The 24,339-nt window shown below is 39.2% G+C and overlaps 1 protein-coding gene across 2 annotated transcripts in view; it reads left to right on the forward strand.

Annotated features, from left to right (window-relative positions):
• The window catches only part of CDK6 (cyclin dependent kinase 6), a 144,632-nt gene extending 121,781 nt beyond the window's left edge, over positions 1 to 22,851 (forward strand). For both annotated transcript variants that reach the window (XM_075746201.1, XM_075746202.1), the window contains exons 6-8: positions 3,255 to 3,305; positions 7,244 to 7,379; positions 9,240 to 22,851. In XM_075746201.1, the coding sequence (XP_075602316.1) occupies positions 3,255 to 3,305; positions 7,244 to 7,379; positions 9,240 to 9,386 (334 nt within the window). In that variant the 3' untranslated portion in view covers positions 9,387 to 22,851. The remainder of the gene's footprint in view (positions 1 to 3,254; positions 3,306 to 7,243; positions 7,380 to 9,239) is intronic.
• The last annotated feature ends 1,488 nt before the right edge of the window (positions 22,852 to 24,339 follow it).

The raw sequence follows: 24,339 nt of genomic DNA on the forward strand, positions 1-24,339 counted from the left end.
GTCGTGTCAAAGAGGCTGCAGTTAGTAAATATCACGTGTATCTGGGAAGCAGTGCATACCATTATTTATGGTTTATTCAGAATCAAAATAAATCAAGCCCTTTATGGACAAGTAACAGGCTACTGTATTTTACCCCATCAGTTTCAATCTGATGTCGTATGGTTTCAAATTGGACTTGATGAAATTGTTCTCTCAATGTCCCTGCACAAAGTGGTTTGGAGTGTAAGTTGATACATGACCTGAATAGCAGCAAACGTGAAGGAGATAAAATGCATGTTTAGTTCATCGAAGATGGTCAGTATGTCTTCCAGTTATTGCTCTGCTCTTTTTCTTGGTGGCACAGATTGCCAAAGACATTATTATGTCTAACTGAGAAATGTCACAGTGATCTGGGTCTGCTTACTGTATTTGGTGTGGCCCCACAAGATAGGCAGTGACATAGAGCTCTGTTGTCTATGTGAGAGTGTCAAGATGTAAAGAGCCATTTTTTCAGAATTAACTCACCGTTAGCAAAATGAGATCCAGATCCTACACCTGCTCCTGTGTATGGGCAAAGAGAGGGGAAGGACAATAACTGAGTACTCCTTTTTCTCCCAGTGTAGATGGGAGAGGTCTTCTCCTATGAAGAGCAACAGTGAAATAATGTCTTTGGTTATCACTGCTCTTAAGGACCTGTATCAGACAGGAGAAAAGGAGTATGCAGAGAAAGGCAGGAGAAATTACGTTTCTCCATAACTAAAAGCCGCCACTGAAAACATGGGAATATGCATTGCTTGTTAAGTCATCAGGTCTCAGTTGAACAGTTTTGGAAACCATAACCATAAGTTTATTGCATGCGCTGTACTCCGAGAGCTTGTGCTGGTTTGGGCTGGGATAGAGTTAATTTTCTTCATAGTAGCTGGTATGGGCTTGTGTTTTGGATTGGTGCTGAAAACAGTGTTGATAACTCAGGGATGTTTTAGCTATTGCTGAGCAGTGCTTACACAGAGCCAAGGCCTTTTCTGCTTCTCAGACCACCAGCAAGTGGGCTGGGGGTGCACAAAAAATTAGGAGGGGACACAGCTGGGACAGCTGACCCAGACTGGCCAAATGGATATTCCATACCATATAATGTCATCCTTAATATATAACTGGGGAGGCTAGCTGAGAGGCAGGATCGCTGCTTAGAAACAGACTGGGCATCAGGGTGGGGGGGTTTTCTCCACAGGTGGTGAGCAATTGCATTTGTGCATCACTTGTTTTATTTTTTATTAATATTAATATCTTACTTTGTTATCCTATTAAACTGTCTTTATCTCAACTCACAAGTTTTTTTCCATTTTCCCCCATCCCACTGTGGGGGAGGGGTGAGCGAGGGGCTGTGTGGTCCCTAGTCACAGGCTGGGATTAAACCATGACAGTGCTCCAGAAGAGAGGGGCAGCCTGGCTATCAGTTGACCCAAGTTAGTATCTCAGTTTGCAGTGTCTCTGAATTGTGTTTCTTGAGTAACCTACCATTTGTTGAATCAAAATGGTACGCAACGTCTGGGGCCTGATCTTCACAGATGCCCTCATTTTTGGCTGGATCCTTAATCATCCGTCAGTAATCTGTTGGAATGTCTTCGGAATTTAAACATAAAATTGCACTGTTGATCACACCTTACTGAATTCAACACAAAGATGGCTGGAGTGCTGGGCGAAGAGGAACCTGATGAAGTTCAACAAGGGCAAGTGTAGGGTCCTGCACCTAGGGAGGAATAACCCCAAGCACCAGTAGAGGTTAGGGGCTGACCTGCTGGGAAGCAGCTCTGCAGAGAAGGACCTGGGAGTCCTGGTGAACAACAAGCTCTCCATGAGCCAGCAATGTGCCCTTGTGGCCAAGAAGGCCAGTGGTATCCTGGGGTCCATTAAGAAAAGCGTGGCCAGCAGGTGGAGGGAGGTTATCCTCCTCCTCTACTCTGCCCTGGTGAGGCCACATCTGGAGTTCTGCATCCAGTTCTGGGCTCCCCAGTTCAAGAAAGACAGGGAACTACTGGAGGGAGTCCAGGGAGGGCTACAAAGATGATTAGGGGACTGGAGCATCTCTTGTATGAGGAAAGGCTGAGAGAACTGGGTCTGTTTAAAGCCTGGAGAAGAGAAGACGGAGAGGGGATCTCTTCAATACTTAAAAATATCTAAAGGGTGGATGTCAAGAGGATGGGGCCAGACTCTTTCCGGTGGTGCCCTGCAACAGGACAAGGGGCAATGGGTGCAAACTGGAACACAGGAAGTTCCATCTCCACATGAGGAAAAAGTTCCTCACTTTGAGGGTCATGGAGCACTGGAACAGGCTACCCAGAGAGGTTGTGGAGTCTCCTTCTCTGGAGATATTCAAAACCCGCCTGGATGTGATCCTGTGCAACCTGCTCTAGGTGATCCTGCTGTAGCAGGGGGGTTGGACTAGATGATCTCCAGAGGTCCCTTCCAACCCTGACCAGTCTGTGATTCTGTGATTCTGTAATACAGCCATACAGCCATACAAATCCGAATTTCAGAATTTAATTAGGCACTATAGGGTGATAGTATTTTATAAATGATAAGTGAAAATATTTTAAATTGCACTTTGAAAAGAAAAAGTGTGTACCACTCTCTGAAAATATTTTTAGTCACTGTTTTTTCTGAAAGCCTTTGGACATTCAGCCTATTAATTTGTTTCTTTCCTGAACATATCTTTATGCAGCAGAAGTATTCCTCTCCTTCAAGGTAAATTCTGTACCGTTTCACACCCCATTCTTTACAGACCTTCATAAATCCATTGTCATGTATTTGACCCCTTAAACTTAGGAGCACATTTCCAATATACAATATTTTTTTCATTTATATCCATAATAAATAATCTCCAATTTTATTACGTTTTAATGAATTGCATGACATTCACTCCAGTTTTGTATCTCTAAACAGCTATTTAAGTATGTTCTTTATAGTTAAAACTATTTTGTTAATGATATAATTCATAGGATAGTCTTAGTTGATAGAAAGTTATTTCATGCATGCTAAAGGATGCAACTAAATTTTCAGAAGTAGCATGTTCAAAAATATCTCATCCGTCCCCTTATCAGTTTTAGTAGAAACTTGAAAGGTACACTCACAGACTGGATAAAACTTGGAGGCAGAAGAAGCGAGGTCTCAAAAAAAATAACACATTTTCACCCAATGCTAGCAGCTGTCAATAACAAATATGAATTCACATGAATTTAAGCAAGTCACATCCTAAAAATATTTCTTTATTCTTTCAGACCACTCTTCCGTGGAAATTCAGATGTTGATCAGCTAGGAAAAATCTTTGAGTAAGTAGTAACTAGTTGCATTATGTCGATATCTGTTTAACATTGAAACACTGTGTTTTTAATGCAATAATGTGACTAGAGCAAAGTATTCCTAGAACATATTTCCTATTGCTACCGTATGCAACATGATATTTCCGTGTATTCTGTGTCAGAGTGGGAGGAGGAAGCAACATGGAATATAGTTCTGCAGAACTAACAGCCATCATCAGGAAGTTATGAGAGACTTCTGTTCCAGGCTTTTTAAATCTCTTAAACATATTGTGTATGTATCGTTCATGCATATTCATAAACTGTTATATCCAAGAGATTGTCTTCACATAAACAGATGCAGAGGTTTTATTTTTCAGTAATTTCTTTGTGTATTTCAGAAAACAACATTAGAATACTTTAAAATTGTTATTAAACTGAAATCTCTAAGACGATTACCGACAGCTTCTTTGCAGAAAAGACTTCTGTACATAAAAAACTATTTTAGCTTTGAAAATAAACTGTGTAGCCTGTTAAAATAATTAACAGTACATATTTTGGTTGGGAAGGTAACTGAGAACAGAAGGAATATCGGCATTTTAACATGTGCTTTGTCAGAGATGAACTAATTGGCTTTATTTTAAAAACATTTTACAATTCTAGGAGTGTGTGGTTTTCTTCTTCAGATATATCAAATACATTGAGGAGGTGGGGAAGCTCTAAACTATCTGAGGTGGAATAATTCTCTTCCAAAATATATTCTTAGTTAAAAAAAACCAAAAAATTAAGTTATTGATATTACCAATGTGATAATTAAGTAGGATTGTATCACTTTTTCTTGTAAAAGCTCTTCAGCGCAAGGAATGTTTCTGAATTTATAAGAACTGTGTAAATTTAAGATCTGATGTACGTATGATGGACTTAGGAAATCAAAGCCACGTAGGGCTGGTCCCACTCCGGAGAATGAATGTCCATTTGTATCTGCACCTCTGTCTTCCCTTTTCATATGGAGGGGCTGCAGGGATCCAGGGATCTGGATGAAATAAGAAATAGATAGGCAAAGAGTGAGAGAGAGAGAGAAGACTGAAATATTGTTCTCTTGAAGATATTCCAAAAAGAAGATACTAAAATTTCTAGGGAGAAGAGCTTAAACGGAATAAATAATGAATTTTTCTGTTTAATCATTTTTCCAGTTCTCAAATCATAACAGATCTGTTTCTAAGCATTTTCATTATTTAATATGAGGTTCCTAAATTGCAGGTCTTGATTTCACACAGTTGACTTCCCTTTCCTGCATACCATACCAGTGTATGTGACTCACTTGCGTGGTTAATTTGTCATGCGCTGAATAGCTCTTCCTGCCCAATCCAGAAAAATCAGTCCTTAAAGTTTACTTTTTCTTCTTCTGCCAAAGCTACTCCTTTAGTCCTACAATATTCTGCTTTATTAAATGAAGACAGTTTTCATACATACAACATACTTTATAATTAAAAAAGACATAGCTGTATTTTTTTTAAGGATTTTGATTTGTTCATGACATTTAAGGGGAAAAAAATCAAAATGAACTGGGCTAGGATTAAATGCATAGCTGCTAGCAGCAGCCTCCGACGGGGATCTTTCCATCCCTAGGGGCCGAGATTACCTGTGCAGAAAAGAATTCATCAAGAAGGGAAAATGCCGTGCTAATTTTAGAAGAAATTCCTTATTACACATCTACTTAAAAAGAAAGTTTGTTTTTGCTTCTTTTGTGCAGTTCTTAAAAAGTTCGAAAGTTTCTTTCTTGGGTTCTGGGGGGGTTATGCTAAATAGTGTTTATTTTGTGTTTTCACAGCTGGAGAACCCCCTACAGTTAGGCATAGCTCTTCTTGTAGGAGGATTGTTTCTTTCTACAGTAGTGACTCATTCTGCAGACTAATTTGGACAGAAAGTAGTTTCGGGATTTTCATGCAATCTGGACTGATGCGTTCTTTCAGATAATGGGGCTGTGGTCTACCTTTGCTTTACATGTGCGTTCTGATTTGCATCAGGTAAAATTCCACCACGTTTGAGGGTAAATCCCTCGGAGGTGGCCCAAAACAATTTCCTGCCTTTCCAGGACACCATCAGCATGTGGGATATCCTCATACATTTCAGGCTAAACGCTGCAATGGTTTGAGCAGACTTGTCCCCATTGTGATCAATGGGAGTGGAAAGTACTCAGCGTTTCTCAAGACCAGGCCTGAACCTTTGGCAGGAGGTGAAACTCATCCAAGATACTCCCAAACTTAGTCACTGAAGTGGTAGTGCTACCAGACCAGAGTGAGGGCATCTACTCAGACATTCATTATTAAGAGTTTTGAGTACTACGTGAGCGTGTAACTACAAATGTCTCTCCTTTCCACTCTTGGTCTTGTCCACCCTAGCTGTCCAACAGGCTGCCTCCTTGTTTCTTTTTGTTAGCTTTGCCTGTGCCTGTGCTCATTCTGCCCTGTTCATGCTCTCTCCCATGCAAACGTAAAAAACCTGGGACTAACCAAACACATTTGAATGGCAGGTTAAACTTCATTGTTATTTAAAATATTTAACTCCCTCATCTTCCTGTGGTGCTATTTGTGTTATATTTAATACAGGTCCAGATGCTCAAACAGCTAACCACATGGCTTTAACCCCCCTGGCCAAGGGAGTTGCCTCATACCTCCACCTGTGGTGATAAAAGTCAAATTCAATTTTTCATACAGATTTAACTTCTCATTTCCCAAGAACTGTGATGTCTTCAGATGTAGTAAAATTAAATCGTCCTGAGATTTTAATTGCTTTGCCTTTCTGCCCATGCTGTTGTTTTGAGGATATAGTAATTTTCGGAGGTGTTTTAGGTGAGCCAAATTACAATCTAAAAATCCATGTAGGTAGAGGTGGAGTAATTCCACTAAGTTCACTGAGGTGACCTATGATTTACATCAAAGTGTTTGGCCCATGGCCTCACCCAGGCTTACGACCAACCTCAGTAAGAAGAAAGGTCGATGCTGCTCCCTAGTGGCATTGGGCTGAGTGCAGACCCAAGTATTTCAGTGACCTTTTTTCATGTTCCTTCTTGTCTTACCCTGTCAGTGTTTCCATTAAAAATCTTGATTTTGCAGGCTGTAAAAACTGATTTTTCCCTGAAACCTGACTAGTAATGTATGGTCTTTTCCACAATTTCCATCAGAAACTGGTGTTTCAACCCCACAAATACTAGCATCAAATTTAGACATGGTATGTATGAGACGTGATTCATCATTGGAGGTTTACCTACTATTTCATTTATCTGGGTTTTAAACCTTAGCATGATTATTTAATAAGTACAAATATCTTCTAGAATTTAAAGAATAAAGAAAAAATATAAAAAGAAAAGATTCTATTAAAGGGTAAAGAAAAACTAAAATACCATTGAAAGTAAAAACATAAAGACACTCAACTCCTCTGCCACTTCTGAATTGATACTTTAAAATCTGTATTGTGAAGCAAATAAATTGTTTAAATTTGGGCAACAATTACTGCACAGAGCTTTGAAGCATTATGAAACATCCCTTTTATTGCCTTACCCTCTTCTTGACCCACACTCTTCTCTCAGTCCCTATTCTTGTGAATAAAGATCCTTGCATGCAATTCCCCTTTGAAACTTACTGCTTTTAATCATCCTGGAGCGACATATGTTGCACCATCCAGTCAAGAGCTGAGCAATTTTCTTCCAAAGCACTCAGCCCTTTTTCAACAAAAAGACTCAGAAAATTGAGACCTAGGCCAGAAAATTGTGCTGGCCACGGAATGATTTCTACCAAGCACACTGAGGACCTATACTCATCAGCCTCTATTAACAGAGATCAGTGCACTACCGTACAATTAATCTCATTTAAATGAAAAGACTTATAAAGTAAACTGCCACTCAATATAATCAATATAAAGGGGAGACTGCATAAATGTTCAGACCTAACGTTAAGTTTTTCCTTTCACAGTGTGATTGGACTCCCAGAAGAAGAGGACTGGCCTAACGACGTTGCCCTTCCAAGAAATGCTTTCACTTCCAGACCTGCACAACCTATTGAACAATTTGTACCAGATATTGATGAACTGGGCAAAGACTTGCTTCTTGTGAGTTTCTATTTGTTTTTCTCCAAGCTGCATGACTGATAGTTCCCATCGTGCATGCAACATGCCAAAAGACATTTATGTTTCCATTTAATGGAGTTATTAAAGAAAAGCGCAAAAGTAGGTAGACAGATTAATGTAAATCTGTGAAACATCAGCACAAAGACATCGCCTTTTGCTCAGGAGGTGTCAGAGCTGGGAACAGTTAGAAACTAGAAAACTGTGTCAGGAAAGTACCTGTTTGACCTGTCTTTAGACCTTATGCTTAGATCCTCATTACTGACCACTGTTGGGCCACTGATTCAACCATTCTTATAGTATAAGCCTGGTGTGAGTACAAAAACTGACCTACCATTTTTCGTGGTATAGTGGACCCAGTATAAAGCAGAAAATAGTCTGTAGAAGCAGATTACATCTGCGTGCCTTCTACTGAATGCTGAAAACTTGAGATTTGGAATTCACCAGTTGTTGCCTCTTACAAATGGCAGGACTGAATAGAAGCAAACAAATCATGCTGGTACAACTGGTACCACTGAATTCAATGAAATTATTTCCATCATTTTTATAGATATATTATAAACCTCAGCCCTGAAGTTCAGTCTTGGCATGGAATATAGGGAATGGCCTTGCCACAGTTTGCCTTTTGCCATGCTTGTTGAAATCTAGCTGAATTTGTTCTCTGGAAGCCTTTAAAAGATCTTGGTTCACATGGGCTCGGTAGAGTGGGCTCAGTGGAACTCTTGAAAGACTTGCTGCATCCCTTCAGGAACTGCTATCTCTGACCAACAGCATCTCTACAGAACAGCAGATAGTCCTCCATTGTCCTTATGACTGCAGCTCCCAGCTGCAGTAAGCTGGACTACATCTGGACACTTGAAATGACAGGGGAGAAACGCATCTGTTGTGCTTGCAGGCAGCCTGGAAATGGAAGCTAGACATGGGACAAGAATTAGATTCAGGGAACAACAAGGAATAAAATACGGCAGAGAGCTCAGTGAGTGTGAGGCATGATGGGAGGGAGGGAAGAAGACAAATCTCTGCCTAGAAGGTGAGGTGGGAAGGGAGGCTGTTCCTGTTAGGCAAAGAGCTGAGAACTGGGAGCCACAGATGAAAGGGGAGAGTAGGACTGGAAGTCAGTGAACTAAATTTCAGAAGTTAAATGGTAGGAATTCTGATAGAAGAAAAGAAAGTAGGAGTAGGAAGTGGTTAGACAAGGATAGTAGGAAGAATACTATTTGGAGGTGAATGAAGGAAAAAAGAAGAACAAGGTATAAAAAGCAAGGCTATAGGAGAGATTTCAGTGCTGGCTGGACAAAGGCTGGGATAAGGATCTGGAAACAAGCCAAAGTACAGCTAGGAAGAAGAGGGAGAAACTGAACACAAAACATTAGCATACGAAGGCTATAAAGTCAAAGTCCCAAGACCTATAGAAATGCTGAGTCTAGAAATGAACCTATACATTATGACGCCATCCATATTTCTATAACCAGAAAAGAACAGTGCATTGAACACTGAGGGGATTCAAAAGTTGTTCATGAACAGTTGTTCCCTGCAGTCTGTGAGACAGGTGTCCTCTGCATGTGAATTCAAAAAAAAACCTCAATTCTGGGATTTCCTAAACTATGAGTAGTTGAATTGTCTAACTTGTTATTTTCTAATAGCTTTGGGGATGCCATATTCATATACTATGATCCCACTGCTTGTTTTAATATGGATGGTCAACTTATTGTGCAGCACCTACTGAGACCCTGCTGTGTCTCACACTGATCATATATTGAAGGTGGTATGCATGAATGTATATATGCAAATTAGCACTGCTAACTGCACATTTTAATTAAAACCAACTTCTTTTCATGCTTACAGAAATGCTTAGCATTCAATCCAGCCAAGAGAATATCTGCCTATGTTGCCCTCTCTCACCCATATTTCCGTGATCTGGAGAAATGCAAGGAGAATCTGGACTCTCACATGTCATCCAGCCAAAACTCCAGTGAGGTGAATGCATCATAATGCTGACTGAAGATGAACCATAAATGAACAAGACGTGTAGCTGACAAGGCCACTGTCCCATACAAACCACATAGCTGTTCTAGCGAAGATCATTATTTGGAGGTTTTATGCACTTATCTTTTATTTTGGGATTGTGACGTGCTTATCCAAGAAAATCAATCATCTAGTTTACTTTCATCAGAGCAACGCAAGGGCCAGGGCTTTGACCTGCTCCCATTGCAGCTTTATGTTTGTTTTGTTTTGGTTTTGTTTTGTTTATCTACCTGGGAAAACTCCAGACGAAGAGAAGCTGCTGACCGGTTTTGCTGCCATTTTATCCTTTTAATATTGAATGCTGCCAGTGTGGAGTAGGATGGTCGACTAACTGCCAAACCACGATGCAATCTCTCTCTCTAGCTGCTGAAGGATGATTTGGTACTTTTATTATTATTATTATGTGATCTCTTACAGTGATATTTAAAGAATGGCATTGAAGTATCAGATCTCTGCAACCCGCAGTTAACTGATACATGCATTAATACATCCAGCTACTGTTCATCCATAGTATATATGCAGGTGCTTCCCCACTTGAAAACTGGGATGGATTATTTTATCATTTCATTGTTCTATAAAAACAACAGCAATGATGGTGATCATAATAAATGTCTCAACTTTTAGGTTTTTTCATACACAAACAAGTTATTACCTAGCTACGTTTGTGTGCAAGTTGCAAAGAACAAGTGTTTTTAAAAACTTCTAGATTCCTGTTCTTAAAGACTCTTTTGGTTTCCAAACGGTCAATTTGTGTTGAAATCCAGGCACATTCTAGCCCATCGTCTAACCCATCACTCCTCCCTGGAAACAGCTGCAAGCACATTTTTTTTATCTCATTCTAGATTTTCTGATATGCAGCTCAAAGACATGAGCAGAGCCAATGAAAATCAATACAGATTTTCGCCTTCAACCTGTTCTGATTATCAGCCAAGTAGGAAAATAGAAAAAATATTTCCAGTTCAGAAGCAGAGAATCCTATAGCTGTATTTGTACTAAACTGTATGCTGTATACTACACTGCCTTACCTGCAACAGCCCCCCATGCATCCCAAGTGCATGAACATTACTGTCTCAAAATCCCTCAGATGTCATTTATTAAGCAGACTTGTTTCCTATGCAGAAATGCATGAGCTTCTCTCCTAAACCACCATGTGGGTATACTGGCACGTGCTTCTCCCCTAGGGTTAACGTGCCATTATTGAATGTCAAAATAACTAAGCAATTCACATGCCTTTATAGCACAGTTATTTTAAATATTACATGAAAGTTTTATATTTAGTATTTTTACCTTAACTAAAATATATTTTCAGTATTTTAAAAAGAAGCTTTTATTTTTTTAATACTGTACTGGGAAGAAAAGAAATATTTTAAATCCATAAAAGCTGTTCCCTAGTATCACTTTAGTGCATTTACCTGGATATGACTTGGGGGAAAATACTGGTCCAACGAGTTAGCCCTTACCATAAAACCGTAAATATACACTATTGCAGTATAACTGATGATAAGTGAGGCAGCTAGCTTTGCTTACTCCTGGATAGTCCCTTAGGCTTCTCTCTTCCTCATCTCTCTTTCATCTTGTCTAGCCAGTGAGCCAGCGTTACATCCTTATTCACAGCATGCTTGGCAGAAGCAGGTCCTTAGCAGTGAGTTGAGCAATATAATTTTTCCAGCAGTGGCACGGGAACTTATAGCCGTCTCCTTGGCAGGTTTCTCAGTCCTGTGATAGACTGGCCGTTGTGGCCAACTTCACTGTTAACTCTGTTTCAGGTAGCTGCACTGTCCGGGATGTGTACCATTGCTAGGATAATCAGTGGATCTTACCTGTCTCTTGGATAAAGCTTTTCGTTACTGTTAGACACATAAGTATGCGACATATGGTTAAATTAGGTCTGTTTTAAATAAGCCAGATTTTAAAAGGACCACATGCATGCAGTGGCCTGTGCTTTTCTTCATGCCCAGAATGATGCCTATGCAAAACCTACCAGCATGAACAGGCAAGTAGCAAATTAGGCCTGGCAAGAGCATGCACGAGGCATCTGCACACAGAGATGCTACGGATGCATAACACAAGAATTTTGGAAGCTTCGTGAGCGGCAAGCTGAAGGCCAGGGAAGCAGGCACGGCAGCCAACCCTCTAATCTTAGCCTTGCCTCTGTCATTCTCTCTGTTCCTACGTCCAAGGGGAACTGCGAACCCACTGCGCTGGTGTTGTCCCAGCCCTAATCCTCCATGGGTCAATGGGCTGGTGTATGAATAGGTTTTAACATTCATAGAAAAGCATGGGCCAGACTGAAATTTTTGCTAACCATTTTTAAACACTAATTAGAGCAACAGAGAGAAAATTCAAGAGAATCTTGCCACAGTGATAAAGAGAAAAGTTTTCTACGCAGTTCAGCACTTTTTAAAACATGCCACATTTTACCTAGCACCGAGCTATCATGCGTACTTTATCAGGGCATTCAGCTGATGTGGCTTTCCAGCAGCTCTCAGGGAGCTCTCCCAGAGCTCCCCCACAAGTAACATAGGGTGAAAATGTAGGGGAGGAGGGGGTATTTTCAAATTAGGCTCAAAAGTCTCAGACAGAGATGTGTATCTGTTCCATGTTAGAAGAGCTTTTTGTATTAAGCATAGCGAAGCAAAGGCTAGAAGAGAATACAATTGCTGAATGTAGGTACCTGATTAGGATAAAACAAAAAGAAGGAAAGAGGACACTTTAAGCCAAAGGTTAGTGTTGGCCCAAAAACTAATGAGAATATGGAAATCATAAGGAAGTTAATTACTGAAGCAGTATTTCCCAATCTGTAGTATCAGAAGGAGAGCTCAGAGAGCAGCAGAGAAAAGCAGGGGCTGGCTTCTGGAATCAGAAGCAGAGTTTCTGCATCAGGGTGCTGTATGTTGTCTAATATAGGATCAGGTTATAAATGGGAGTGTCAGGAGAACAACTTGAGAAGGGCTGCACTAATGGTCACATTCTGGAACATCCTTCCAGTGGGAATGGCAGGGACAAAAAAAGAAATATAAGTTCTGTCTTGGCAGCATCGGGAAAAAGATTTATCTAATGGAGTCTTTGTGGTAGCAAGGGCAGGGCCTAGAGTCAAAGGACCAATGACTTTTCAAATTACCTTCTTTTCAAAATCTCTTTAAGAAGAAATTCCATTTGACACATTATAGACTTACTCTTATTCCAGTCTTCCCTGCCAACTGTGGGGCTTCACTTACACTAGTAAACTGAGAAATCCTGTTCTCTGGCTGGGCAAAGTGCTGGCACTGGCTAAAATCATGCCAGGAATCATGCTGATAATTAGACAGTACAGGCAACTGTGAGACTGTGCACAAGCCCATGCCCTTGCTCTTTTTATTTTACTGGTACAGTTCTAGTCTTTGAGTACCTTTACTCATTACTGCCGTGTGTGTAGGACATAGGAATTGTATAGGTGAAAAAGAAAGTGCTCCTGGATACGCATGTTCCAGACTGCGATGAAAACTCTTCATGCACCCTTTAAATAAGACTTGAGAGTGCAATTCTTCTTAGCAATAACTATGCCTGTATGTGTTCTACAGGAGCAGTTCAACAGCATCTAAAACCCACTGAATAACAAAATAACAGAAAATGTATTAAAAATAAGTATAGCTGTTTAGCTCCTAGAGCACCCAGGCACAAGCAGGCACTGTGCTCTTCTCAGCAGAGAACAAGGTGTTCCAAGTAATGGAAGGAGCAATTTCTATCTCCCACCAATTTCTATCTCCCATCTCCTCTTTTTTTTTTTTTTTTTTTTTTTTTTTTTATTACTACTACATAATTCTGCAGGAAAAACAGACCAAATAGCCAAGGGAAAAAATCACCAAAGGCAGCTAGTGAAGTGCTGAGTGCTGAACCATAGCAATACACCTGGAGCAGCCCTTTTCTCTCTTCACCGTGTCTCCACGCTCACTCTAGCTTTCCCGTTCTTCTCCTTCAGCTGCCTTATCGAAACAGGTTTCAGTGACACTCACAGGTGCTATTTCCAATGAGATTCTTCCAAATTTTCAACAGCTGCAGTGTCAGTGTCCCGTGTCCCTGTTACCAAGTGTTGCTTCTTTTAGCCTAGCAGCCAAGAACCGATGATTAAAAAAGAATCTCTTTGTGCAACCTCCTTGCTCACCCTTAGTTTTGCCTTCTGTGTGCCAAGTAAAATTCTAAAAATAGAGTTTGTGCATATTTCTGTGTAGGCTGTGCCACACTCCAGGTTTGTTTCAACTTATTAGTCCACAATGGTAAAAGTTAGAGTACCTTTCTCTGCTGGTTCTGTCCTAAAACACACCAAAAAAATGAAGATGTCGTGTTTGCAAAATATTGAAATTTGGTGCTACGTGTACAGAGCCTTTACATGAAAGGGGTCAGTAAGTTGTAGTATTTGAGCATCTTCCGCATGGGGGATGGTATCCAGCATTGTAACTCTTTCGTGGTTTTTATACTCAATGGTTGCTTTGGTGAATAAGAAGAAAATACTGTGCCGTGCTACTTTTCACAGGTTCACTCACTGTCTTTGAGAAGCATCTTTTATTATACGTATAATTCTCTCTGCTGTTAGGTATTAGGTCAACTTTAATACGGAAAATGAAGAGAAAACATGCTGGTTTGGTCTTTTAGCCAACGAACGTGGAGCACTTATCTGACTCACAACTGAAAACACATCAGTTGTCAAATATGTATATGAATCATAAACCACAGAGTTTGGATTAAAAGGCCATGTAAATTAATTATCTTCCATGTATAAGACACAGCTGAATAATGACGAAGTTTATTCTAAGAACTCTGTTCTGTAGAACCACTTTGCTAGCATTTTTCATATACGGTAGTTTCAGGAATAGATTGATTTTTATATACAATGTGAATTAGAAGATACTAGGCTATTAGAGTGATTTTGTTGTGTTATGCTTGAAGCTTGAATTGACCACAAGCTTAGGAATCTAACATATTTATTTTATTGCTACAAAACTGCTTCTAAATATCAAGATCTTTTTTGATGTTAACAGCATTTCACACTGCTCTTAATGTGTAAATGGTTTTCTTGAAATTAGTCTACTAGAAAAAAACATTTTTCCAAACTGCAGCTGTTTGGGAAAATTTAAGAAATGTATTTTTACTTTCACAGAGAATAATAACGTGTTATATACTGAAATCTTCAGTAACTGACTATTAATAAGCTATCACTTTTACTTCTTTTTGATTACTAAATATTGCAGTATAAAGATTATTTGCCATGAAGAAAAAAATGAGAAACAATCTCTAGAAAAGTAAATGGGATTTTGTATATTTAACCTTCCATGTTTCATTTTCATATCCAGGGTTTTTGTGCAAGTACAGTTCAGGTGTGCAAAAACACAACTACAATTTTAACAGTCTTGCAGGCTTTACAACTCAGATAGGATTTTTATTTGTGAGCTATTTATTTTATTATATCTCTTTGTTTTGCAAATTGTTAGATAATGGCTGTAAAATAATTCTAGTTTCTGGACCAGACTCTGTAACCATCAAATCCAAGTAATTTATGTAAAACAATAAGAAGCTTTATCATCAAATTAAACAAACTAGGCAATTAAAAGAAGAAAGGCGGACATATGAACTGACAAATATACTTTTGCCAAGTGTTATTTCTTCCCTTTAGTTTGAAGCTTAGCAAGTATTGCATACTGATATGCAATATATACACAATATACAACCATAAAAACACTTAGGAGTAGTGTGCACGGATAGTATAAAAATGGCTCATTAGGTTCTTGCAGAAACCAGCTAAAAATTGTTCTTTTAGCTGTAACACTCAAAATTTTGAAACTGCTATATTTTTCCATTAAAAATATTCCTGAAGAATTATGTATGTGTTTTTAATTCAGACAGTGCTAGAGACCCAAACAGAACTGAATCAAATAGAAACTCCTCCTCAAAATTGATTCTGCAAGGCCAAGCAGATACCATCAATTCTTCATGTGTTCAGCGGAAGCTGAAATTAGCCAGCACCATGCCTAGATGAACCTTTTCCTTTCTGGGCAGAAAAGCCCAAGGCTGCTGTGAGTAAAGTTAATGGAAAATTGGCTTTGATTTAAACAAAGTCCTTTGAGAGCTTCTGCAATATTCAGATTTCCAGCCTTCACTGAAAGACTGTGCAAAACAACTAAGATAAACCCAAAGTCCCTAACCATATGGCATTTTTTCGTTCAGATGAAATGTTTTAACTGTGTTAGAATATACTGGTGGGCTTCATCCAGCCCAATGTCAATGAGATCTTTGCATAGCTAGAGAAAGTAAGAAGAGATTCTGCTAGGGATATTCTGATACTGGGTGATTGTGGTAGAGTAGATTTTTTTGTTTCCAAAAAAGATCAGACAAAAGATATTGCCTTCTTTTTTAAAAAAAGAAACAACTGACACTTAGTAAAGATTAAAAAGGAGATTTTAAGGAACCATTGGGAAAATATTATTGGGATAAGTGAAAAGGAGCATATTTATGACGTGAAAAATGTAAATACAAACAATGTGTATTAAATATGCATTGAAACTGATACTTTTTCACTGACCTTGCAAAGTTGATAGGGTTTTATGGAAGAAAAGCATCCAAATATGAACTTATTCTAACTACCATTTTAATGTTCCTTTGCACTAAAGCAATCTATACCATTTGACTGAAAGGAGAAGGGAAAACAGGTAATGTTTAACTTGTGATTTACTTTGGTGATGTCTACATGGATATGCTGTAAAGCTGTCAAGCTCGCTGTCCATTTTTGAGCAATCTAAATTGGCATCCACACTATTTAGCTTTCTGCACCTTAAAACCCATCCACGTGCCAGAAGAAAACACATTTTCTAGTGTTTACATGGATTCTTGCTCCCATTGAGATGCTCGTGTTAAACCCAGCCAGAGAGCCCTGTCTGCCACTGAACAGAAAATTAATTTTCCAGACCGCCAGCTTCTTTCATGCAATTACTCCTAAGGAGTTTGTAACTAATGTTCTACGATATGCAGCCTTTCCTCTTATTTCATGTTTCATATGTATGTCATGTTATGCAAATCCTCAGCTTTTAAAAAAAAAAAACAAACCAACAAACAGTTCTTGAACATTAGGATCAATTTTGAGTAGCTAGATGAGGGAGGAAAATTGTAAAGAGCTGCAAAGACAGCAAAACTGAGTAGAGATTAGGAGAGTTCAGGACAATTTTGGCAAGTGAATTTGAATATGTGAAAAAGTTAAGTAGAAGCGTAGTGTTCTCCTGTCATTCACTGTCATAAGATGATAAAGCAAGACTATTGCACAGGATTTTAGTTCCAGGCACTTATAATGCTAACTCAAATCAAGAGTTCCAGTGCAGTTTTTCAACATAGCAACAGCACTGGTTTTTAAATTAGATTTTGCAGAAGCTAGAGGTTTTTCTGTGTAGTTATATTAAAAAAAAAAAAAAAAGTCTTATGAGACAACTTGAGAGCAGATTAAGTTGGCGAGGCAGACACTGCCCGTAGTTCAGCTGCAGACATGGAGAATGTATTGTCCAATGCAGGAGAGTCACCAACAGTGTCCCTTAGCATGCAATATCGTGGCACATTGCGAGCTGACTCCTGCCGGGAATCGAAAAATCCTTTGGCAATCCAAAATGGCATGGTTTCGAGCACTTGGATTTTGGTAAGATTATTCATATGCAAGTTTTGCTGGTTCAGTCCAGGTGGTTCACTATCTTACAGGAGCAAGTCTGAGAGCCTAGCAAGTCTGTCCGACACCCAGTGTAAATAATGCTGCAGAACTATCTGCCATCGGAAAAAAAAGGGGTTTCGTAGGTTGTACAGCAGGAATGAAGCTTTCTGAGCTGCTGTGTGAACCTGACAGCTACCATTAACTATTGTTATGCCACCTCCAAAAATACAGAATAGCAGGCCTGTACAGCATTTTGTTATGTTTAGTCCATGTGTGTGGGTGGCTGGGTAAGTGTTGGCACAGAGCGCCTAATTGTGGTCCTTCCATTAGGCGTGAGCAACTAGGCTTGGCACAGAGATGAATTTCACAGTTCCAGGGAGGGGAAACCTCCAATTCTACACAGTCGTTCTCTGACATGTTAAATGCATATGGTGATAGATCACCCAGCCACTCACACTGTGGCCAGATCTTTCCTTATCCTGGCTCATCCTACTGTGACACTGTGAAAGAAGCCCTGGGGAGTCCACTCCTCAACAGTTTCTCAACACCCTGCTTCCTCTCACTGCGGTGACATTTAATTACCTGTCACTTGACCCTGCTGATACTTCCACGGCCACTTAGGAAGCTGTGAGCTAAATTACTGTCTTGTGAATCTGCAGCCCCTCAGTCTGCAGGCAGCCAATGATTTGTACTGTAGATTTTTCCTTGCTTCTCATCAGGAACTGGGAAATACTACAGTCGAATATGGCAAAGTGTGCGCTTCTTTTACACTCATTGCTTCTAGCAAAGAGATGAGCTAGAATAGATTAGAGTGAACAAAATGTGTTGGAGCAGCCCAAACGATGTTTGATTCAGAAGGTTATTTACTAAGTATAGAAGATCCCTGGACAACTGTCTGTGATGTACGTGTTTATAAGAGCAGCCAGTGATGCTTCTGTTACACAGAAGGTTTTAATGGATACAAACAAGGCTAGCAATGCCAGTCTCCTGCTGCTTACCCGCCTTTCTTTCCACTTCCCCGAGACCACTATTCCCAGGGAGAGGTTTCCTCCCAGTGTGAGGCAGAGCAACTATGAAACAGTTCTTCCTTACATGAAGGTCCCCAACTCTCAAGATGACTTGGATGCATGCAGGCAATCAAGCTCATTCCTTTGCTTTTTGCTACAGCAGTTTTGAGTACAGAGCCCTGCCACAAGCACTAGGCACTGACGGACCTTAGCCTATAATATATTGTCCCGAGGAAAAGTCTGTCCAGGATGTACAGGGGACAGTGTGCTTACTGTTTCTATGACAGTTGACTTTTTTTGCACTTTAAAAAAGCAGCGTTGTAGGAACTCCCTTAAGAAAGCTCTCTCACTACACAGAAAGGATGACTGTGGGAAAAGACAAAGTGTTTTATTCTGGGTGGGTGATGATGTATCATCTCAAACAATCACTCTTCATCGATGATGGAAAAAAACCCAACAAACTGGGTTCAAAATGTAGCCTGGGTGTGCAGAGTGCTAGTTAAATAAGAAGTGCTTCTCAATCTTCTTCCAGCAAGACCCAAAATTCATCATGATTTCTTGCAGGGACTTTATCTTGGAGTCCCTTGTAACAAAAATGGCTGTAACTATGGGTTGCAACTGCAACAAAAAGTACATCAGAAATGGCATGCTGGTGGGAAGTTTGTGGATGTGAGGCTGTGCAGCGGGGATATGCTCATCTGAAAGTAATGATTGCCTTGCACATTTTGATCTGAAGTTCCCTATCATAACATGATAGAAGAACTGCAGTGTCGTGAGATTGGAAGCTGAAGGGACTGCAGATTGATTCATCCTTTCCTTTTTCTCCCTAGATGTCTAGCAACCCAGTGGTTTTCCAGCTTTGTTTTGTTTTGATTTATTTCACCTCCACCACCATTCTCCTTCCTATTGTGCGTAATAAGTCGAAGAGAAAAGCATTATTCTAGTTTACCAGCTTAAAACCAGAGCGGGCCAGCACTGCCTAACAATCTAGATGGCTCTCTGGTGGTCAATGCCAAGTGGATCACTGGTCTCTGTTTAGATTCCAACAAACAGAATTCAATATCCGTGCCACTTTCCCTGCATTCAGCGCTGTTAAATAACCTCACTATCATTCTCCGCAGTGGTCAAAATCCCTTTTTGGGGAGACTGAACTCCGCTCCTCCAATGCACTTAGGGTCACAGCAGTGTGCGTAGAAGTTTGTTATGGCAGTGCGTTTCGGTGAGGAATGAGAGCCGGTTCCGATTGAAACAGAGCCTGAAAGAGTCTCGAGGACTCTTAGCCAGGCACCTTTCACAGGCAAGGCAGTCGCTTCTGTCGAAGTGGGAAACACGTTTTAAAATACTTCAGATGATAGAAAAAATATAAAGATGCCATTTATTTTTCTGATAGAATCTGTTTTCTACACAAAGCTATATGATTTTGGCACTGAAACCAAGCCCACAGGCACCCATTTATTCTTTCCTTTCAGTCATTAATTTCTTTGTAAATCCTTTTCAGATTAATGTATTTATGGTCCGTTTCATTCCAACGCATTTAAGTGGTCTATATCTGCCACTGAATCTCATATGGGTTTTATTTTTAATGTAATATTTAGCTGCATTACTTTGAACAGCTTTAAAAGTATAATGTCTCTAGTTAAAGGAAAATTATACCCTCAAAATGATGTCTTAGAAGTTGAACTGTATACTTTGGGAATGATGTTTATATTATAACTCCCGAAAGCATCACAGGGTGCTTTCGTCTGTATGTCTGTCTGCTACTTTCTCTGTAATGGTGCGTATTTGTATTTCCTCACTAGCTTGATACTCTTCAGTCTGAAGGCCCATGTATGCAAACACCTGAACACTGTACCTCACCTGAGCAGTCCCACAGAGCTGAGAGGGGTTACTCATGCGAGTATAGTTGCTCACAAAAAAGTATTTGCAGAAAAAGGCTTTCATGTAGTAATTGACTGTAGTTGTGAGGACACATGGTTACTAACAGCACCAAGACACCAGTAAATGGGGTCAGTGTTTATTGAAGAGGTCGACACATTTATCTGCAAGTTATTTGACATTAACCTAAATTATTGCTATTATAATTCAGTATATTATTTCTTATGAAAACACACTAGTCCTGTGAAAGAGTAGTTGCCAAAAATGAGTTGAGTCTTGCTGCTTTATTGTTTATTTGCATTTAGCATACATTTTGGTTGTTGAAGTGAAGCTAGTTTCACAGAGAGACAGAAAACTTGATCAGTCAGAACAACATATAAATAAGCTTCATACTGTACATTGAGTTGTGCAACTAGAGTAGTATGTGTGTTCAGATGTAGGGGTTTTATGCTTTAGGGTATTTTTCTTTGTTTTAATATGTAAAGGAATAAGCAGATTACTTTGAAATGCTATTGTAGAGCTAATTTTACACATAGTGGGAGAATGTTGTCTGAAAAATTAAAATTAGAAAACATTACATAGGCTGCCTTTGGCTTTATTTTGTTTGTAGCAGGTCCAGCTACTGTTGATTCCAGATGCTCACGCCACGGGCCAAGTTTGTGTGGCATCTTGTAACTGAAGAAAGTTTTTTGCAGTGATAAAGTTGCCCATCTGGGCTTTAAGTAAAATTGTTGGATAAACAAAAGCGTAAAGGCAGCAAACTTAGGTATATTTTTTTTGGTGCATGGACAATTGCATGAAATAGGATTGGGGTTTCAAAGTATTTTAAATCATTTAGCATAATTTACTCTTGTTGTAACTCCACTGACTAATTGAACCAAGAATTTGACCTTGTAAGACTACAAATTTCAGCGTCAGGCAGCTCAGGTCTATATAAAGATACCTAAGCTCAGTAAATCAGCAAGAATACTATATAAATGGTAATGCGTGATAAAAATCTTAACTCCAGCAACATTATTTCTCTCAAAAATTCTATTCATTACTTTTTAATATAAAAGTTCAGAAGTGCACTTCTTAGTGGCATTGGAATATGTGGAGAAAAGCATAATGCTGGTACAGAAATGTATCAGAAATAAGATTCAGTTCTTATGGCTCCAGACACTCCATGTGTGCCTGCCTTACATGTTACACATCCCCATGAAGTTAACAAGACATACATAAAGTCAAGCCTGTTTGTAACCCTCCCGGGATACTGGTTTCGGAATCTGCAAGATAAGATATGTTCTCAAAAGGCATTAGTAACACTTGTGCTTTCAGGTTTATAGAATACTATGAACAGTGAGGACAGCTTCTGAGACACATCCAGAGTAACTTTATTGATCTTACATCAGACCACCACCATCCATTAGCAAATCAAAATATCTCTCAGTACCTTTATTTCTCAGCATGATTTTACAAAAAATAACATTAAAAACATTCAGAAAGTTACAACAGCCCCTAATGCCGTTTGGCTTATTTTTTTCTCTTTTTTTCCCCCCCTTTTTTGTAATAGAATATAATCTGCTCTGGAGGTGTCTAGGATTGGATAGCTCAAGGAAAACATGCAGTTTCGAATTATTTTTTTTTTCATTCACCTTAGGGCATATACTCAGCTGGTGAAAATCAGCATAGTCCTGTTGACTTCTACAGCATTACATCAGCTTATGCCAGCGAAACAGCTGGCATGTCGAGTTTTAGCGTTTCAAGACACTTTACCTACATATGCAGTAGGATTTTATTACTTACGGTGCAAACTGTACTACCTAGATTGCCATTGATGCCTACTCACAGGACATGATTTCACTGTATCACTTCATACTTGAAATTCACAATGTTCTTTTAATCAGGGTACAAACATGAAAAGGTGCGTGTGTTACTGTTTCTTTTAAAGGTGCATCATTTTTTTTTATTCTGTGTGCTTCATAATTACTATTCCGTGTTCTTTACGTTCTTTGCATTCAGCATTAAAATCGCCTATGTGTGACCTACAGAGGTACAGAAAAATGCAACAGTGATTTCTTGAGCTGTTACTCAAATATACCGGTTTACCTTTTAGTCATCAATATGACATCAAGGGGCTACAACACGCAAACTGTGGTATATAAAAGTATTGCACCATTGCTGTCCATGAAATCTTGCAGCCTCTCTCCTCTTCTTGCACAGCTGCTGATTACCGTACACGCATTGGAAAAAAAGTATGTTTCTGCTGTACAGAATGGCTGGGAAATAATGCAGACACTTTGGAAACTCTAGAGCTCCCTTTGCAAGCTGTCAAACAAAGCCCTTTGATCTAACTGCATGCCTGCTCTGTGTCCCAAATTTTGCCCTCTGGGGCTTTCTGCTCTAAGAAAACCCTCAGCTGGGGCTACTTTACATTGACTGCATTGAAGTTCATCGGAGCATACTCTTTCAAGCATGCACCTTTCCATATAACGTATTCTTTAGCTTTTACAAGTTTGTAAAGATGGTTGACTGCAAAAATAATCATGTGTCAATACAGCAAAATTAAATTAAGGCACACAGAAGGTTATCAATATTGTATTATATCAGAATTACAGTCCTTTGGAACTGAACGTTTTGCTGCTGGCAGTGCAAGAAAAGCAAAGTTGTGTATTTATTGTTGGGTGCTGAGGGTTCAGTATGAAAATCAATATAATAAAAGTTTTCACGGTGTCAAGTTCTTTTTAGTTGTTCCCAAATTATTGGAAAGTAAAAAGGCAAAGAATTAGTTTTGTATTTAAAACTGCTTTCCCGAGGTTTACTTCACCTTTCTAGCTATATTTTTCTTTTATCTAAAAATGTAAAATGGATACAAATGCAGTAAGTATTGTATATTAAATACAGAAAATTAGCAACATTGTTTTCTAGTTTTTATGTTTGCAAGTGTTTTTCTCAACACCCTGGGTATTCTAGAAAATCAACATACACACAACCAGACACAGAAACATAAGCACATGCACACCCTTTCAGGCACCTTACCATGTACCTCGAGTTTTATAAAAATCTAACCGCATTTGTCCTGATTTCTCATTTCTGAACTACTTTATTGCTTACCTAGGATGAATTCCATTTAAAAAAAAATTTTTTGAGAGATCACTTTTTCTTTCAAAGGCATAAAATTGTTGCAATTGCTGTGAATGCTATATGGTTCAGCACTAGTTTGTCTGTACTAAAATCTTTGGTTTGGTTTAGGCAAATTGTGCTTTAATTCAGCTATCATGGCTCTCAGCCATTCATGAAATGCAGTATTTTCCCCAAATGTTACTTCATCCAAATGTTGCACTAATGTGTGTGGTATTTGTGTATTCCTCAAAATTCTGCTGCAGAATCTTCCATCTTTTAAGAATCTGAGCACACTTTATTGATTGACTGTTTTTTTTCTTGATTGGATATAAATATGACTAGTAACATTCCTGGGTAAATAGAAATGGTAAAAGTGCGTGTTTTCAGCCAAACACCAAATGACACAACACCAAACTCTAAAACCAGATGCGTATTTTCTGTCTTCATTCCTAACCAACCAAAAAATCCTTATCAAAACAACTCAAATAAAGCTTCAGCTTATTGTAAAGACCATTAAGTGCTCTTTAGAGCAGGATACAAGTAGTTGCTACTAACAAGGCCCCCAATGAGCCACCAAACATAGGAATCTAAAAATTATTACCTCAAGCATCCAAACAGATTTCAGCTTCTGGATGAAAGCTCTAGACAGAAATGACTGCAAAGCTAACCAGACCCCAAAGCCACAAAGGATTTTACAACTTAAACGTAAAACTTTGTACCACCCCAAGAAAATATAAGGACCCATGAAAGTCCTGGACAAAACTTAGTCACTGCGGATGTGGCATAGCATTAAATAGAAACAGCACCTCCCTTTACATTATGTGACATTCCAAATTAATCTTTAAGCACATTATAAGATTACGAGCAGCAGTCCAGCCAGGGACAGACACAACATCAACTGCCGTCAGGGCTGTGGCTGAGCAGAACAGTCAGCATCGGAAATACCCATATTAGCCACAACTAATGCTTCGTGAAAAGGGGGAAAAAATCGTGGAAGTATTTAACAGGTTAAGTAAGAGCTACCACACAGATCTGGATACTATCCTGTGTTTCATCTCTGATAGTGCTCAGGGCAAGATACCACAGCAGAAAAGCTAACAGCCCATGGACAATTATGGAACAAATTGTTCATATGGGAATTTTCTTCCCAGCCCTCACCTGTGAGAAGGTGACTTACCCCCTGCATGAAGTTCATAAAACCCAATTATGGAAGAGAAAATTAAAACCAAATTCCATTAAGCAAAAATACTAATGACTTTGTAGAAACAAGCACAAA

The sequence above is a fragment of the Balearica regulorum genome, chromosome 2 (assembly GCF_011004875.1).
Source record: "Balearica regulorum gibbericeps isolate bBalReg1 chromosome 2, bBalReg1.pri, whole genome shotgun sequence".
NCBI lineage: Eukaryota > Metazoa > Chordata > Aves > Gruiformes > Gruidae > Balearica > Balearica regulorum.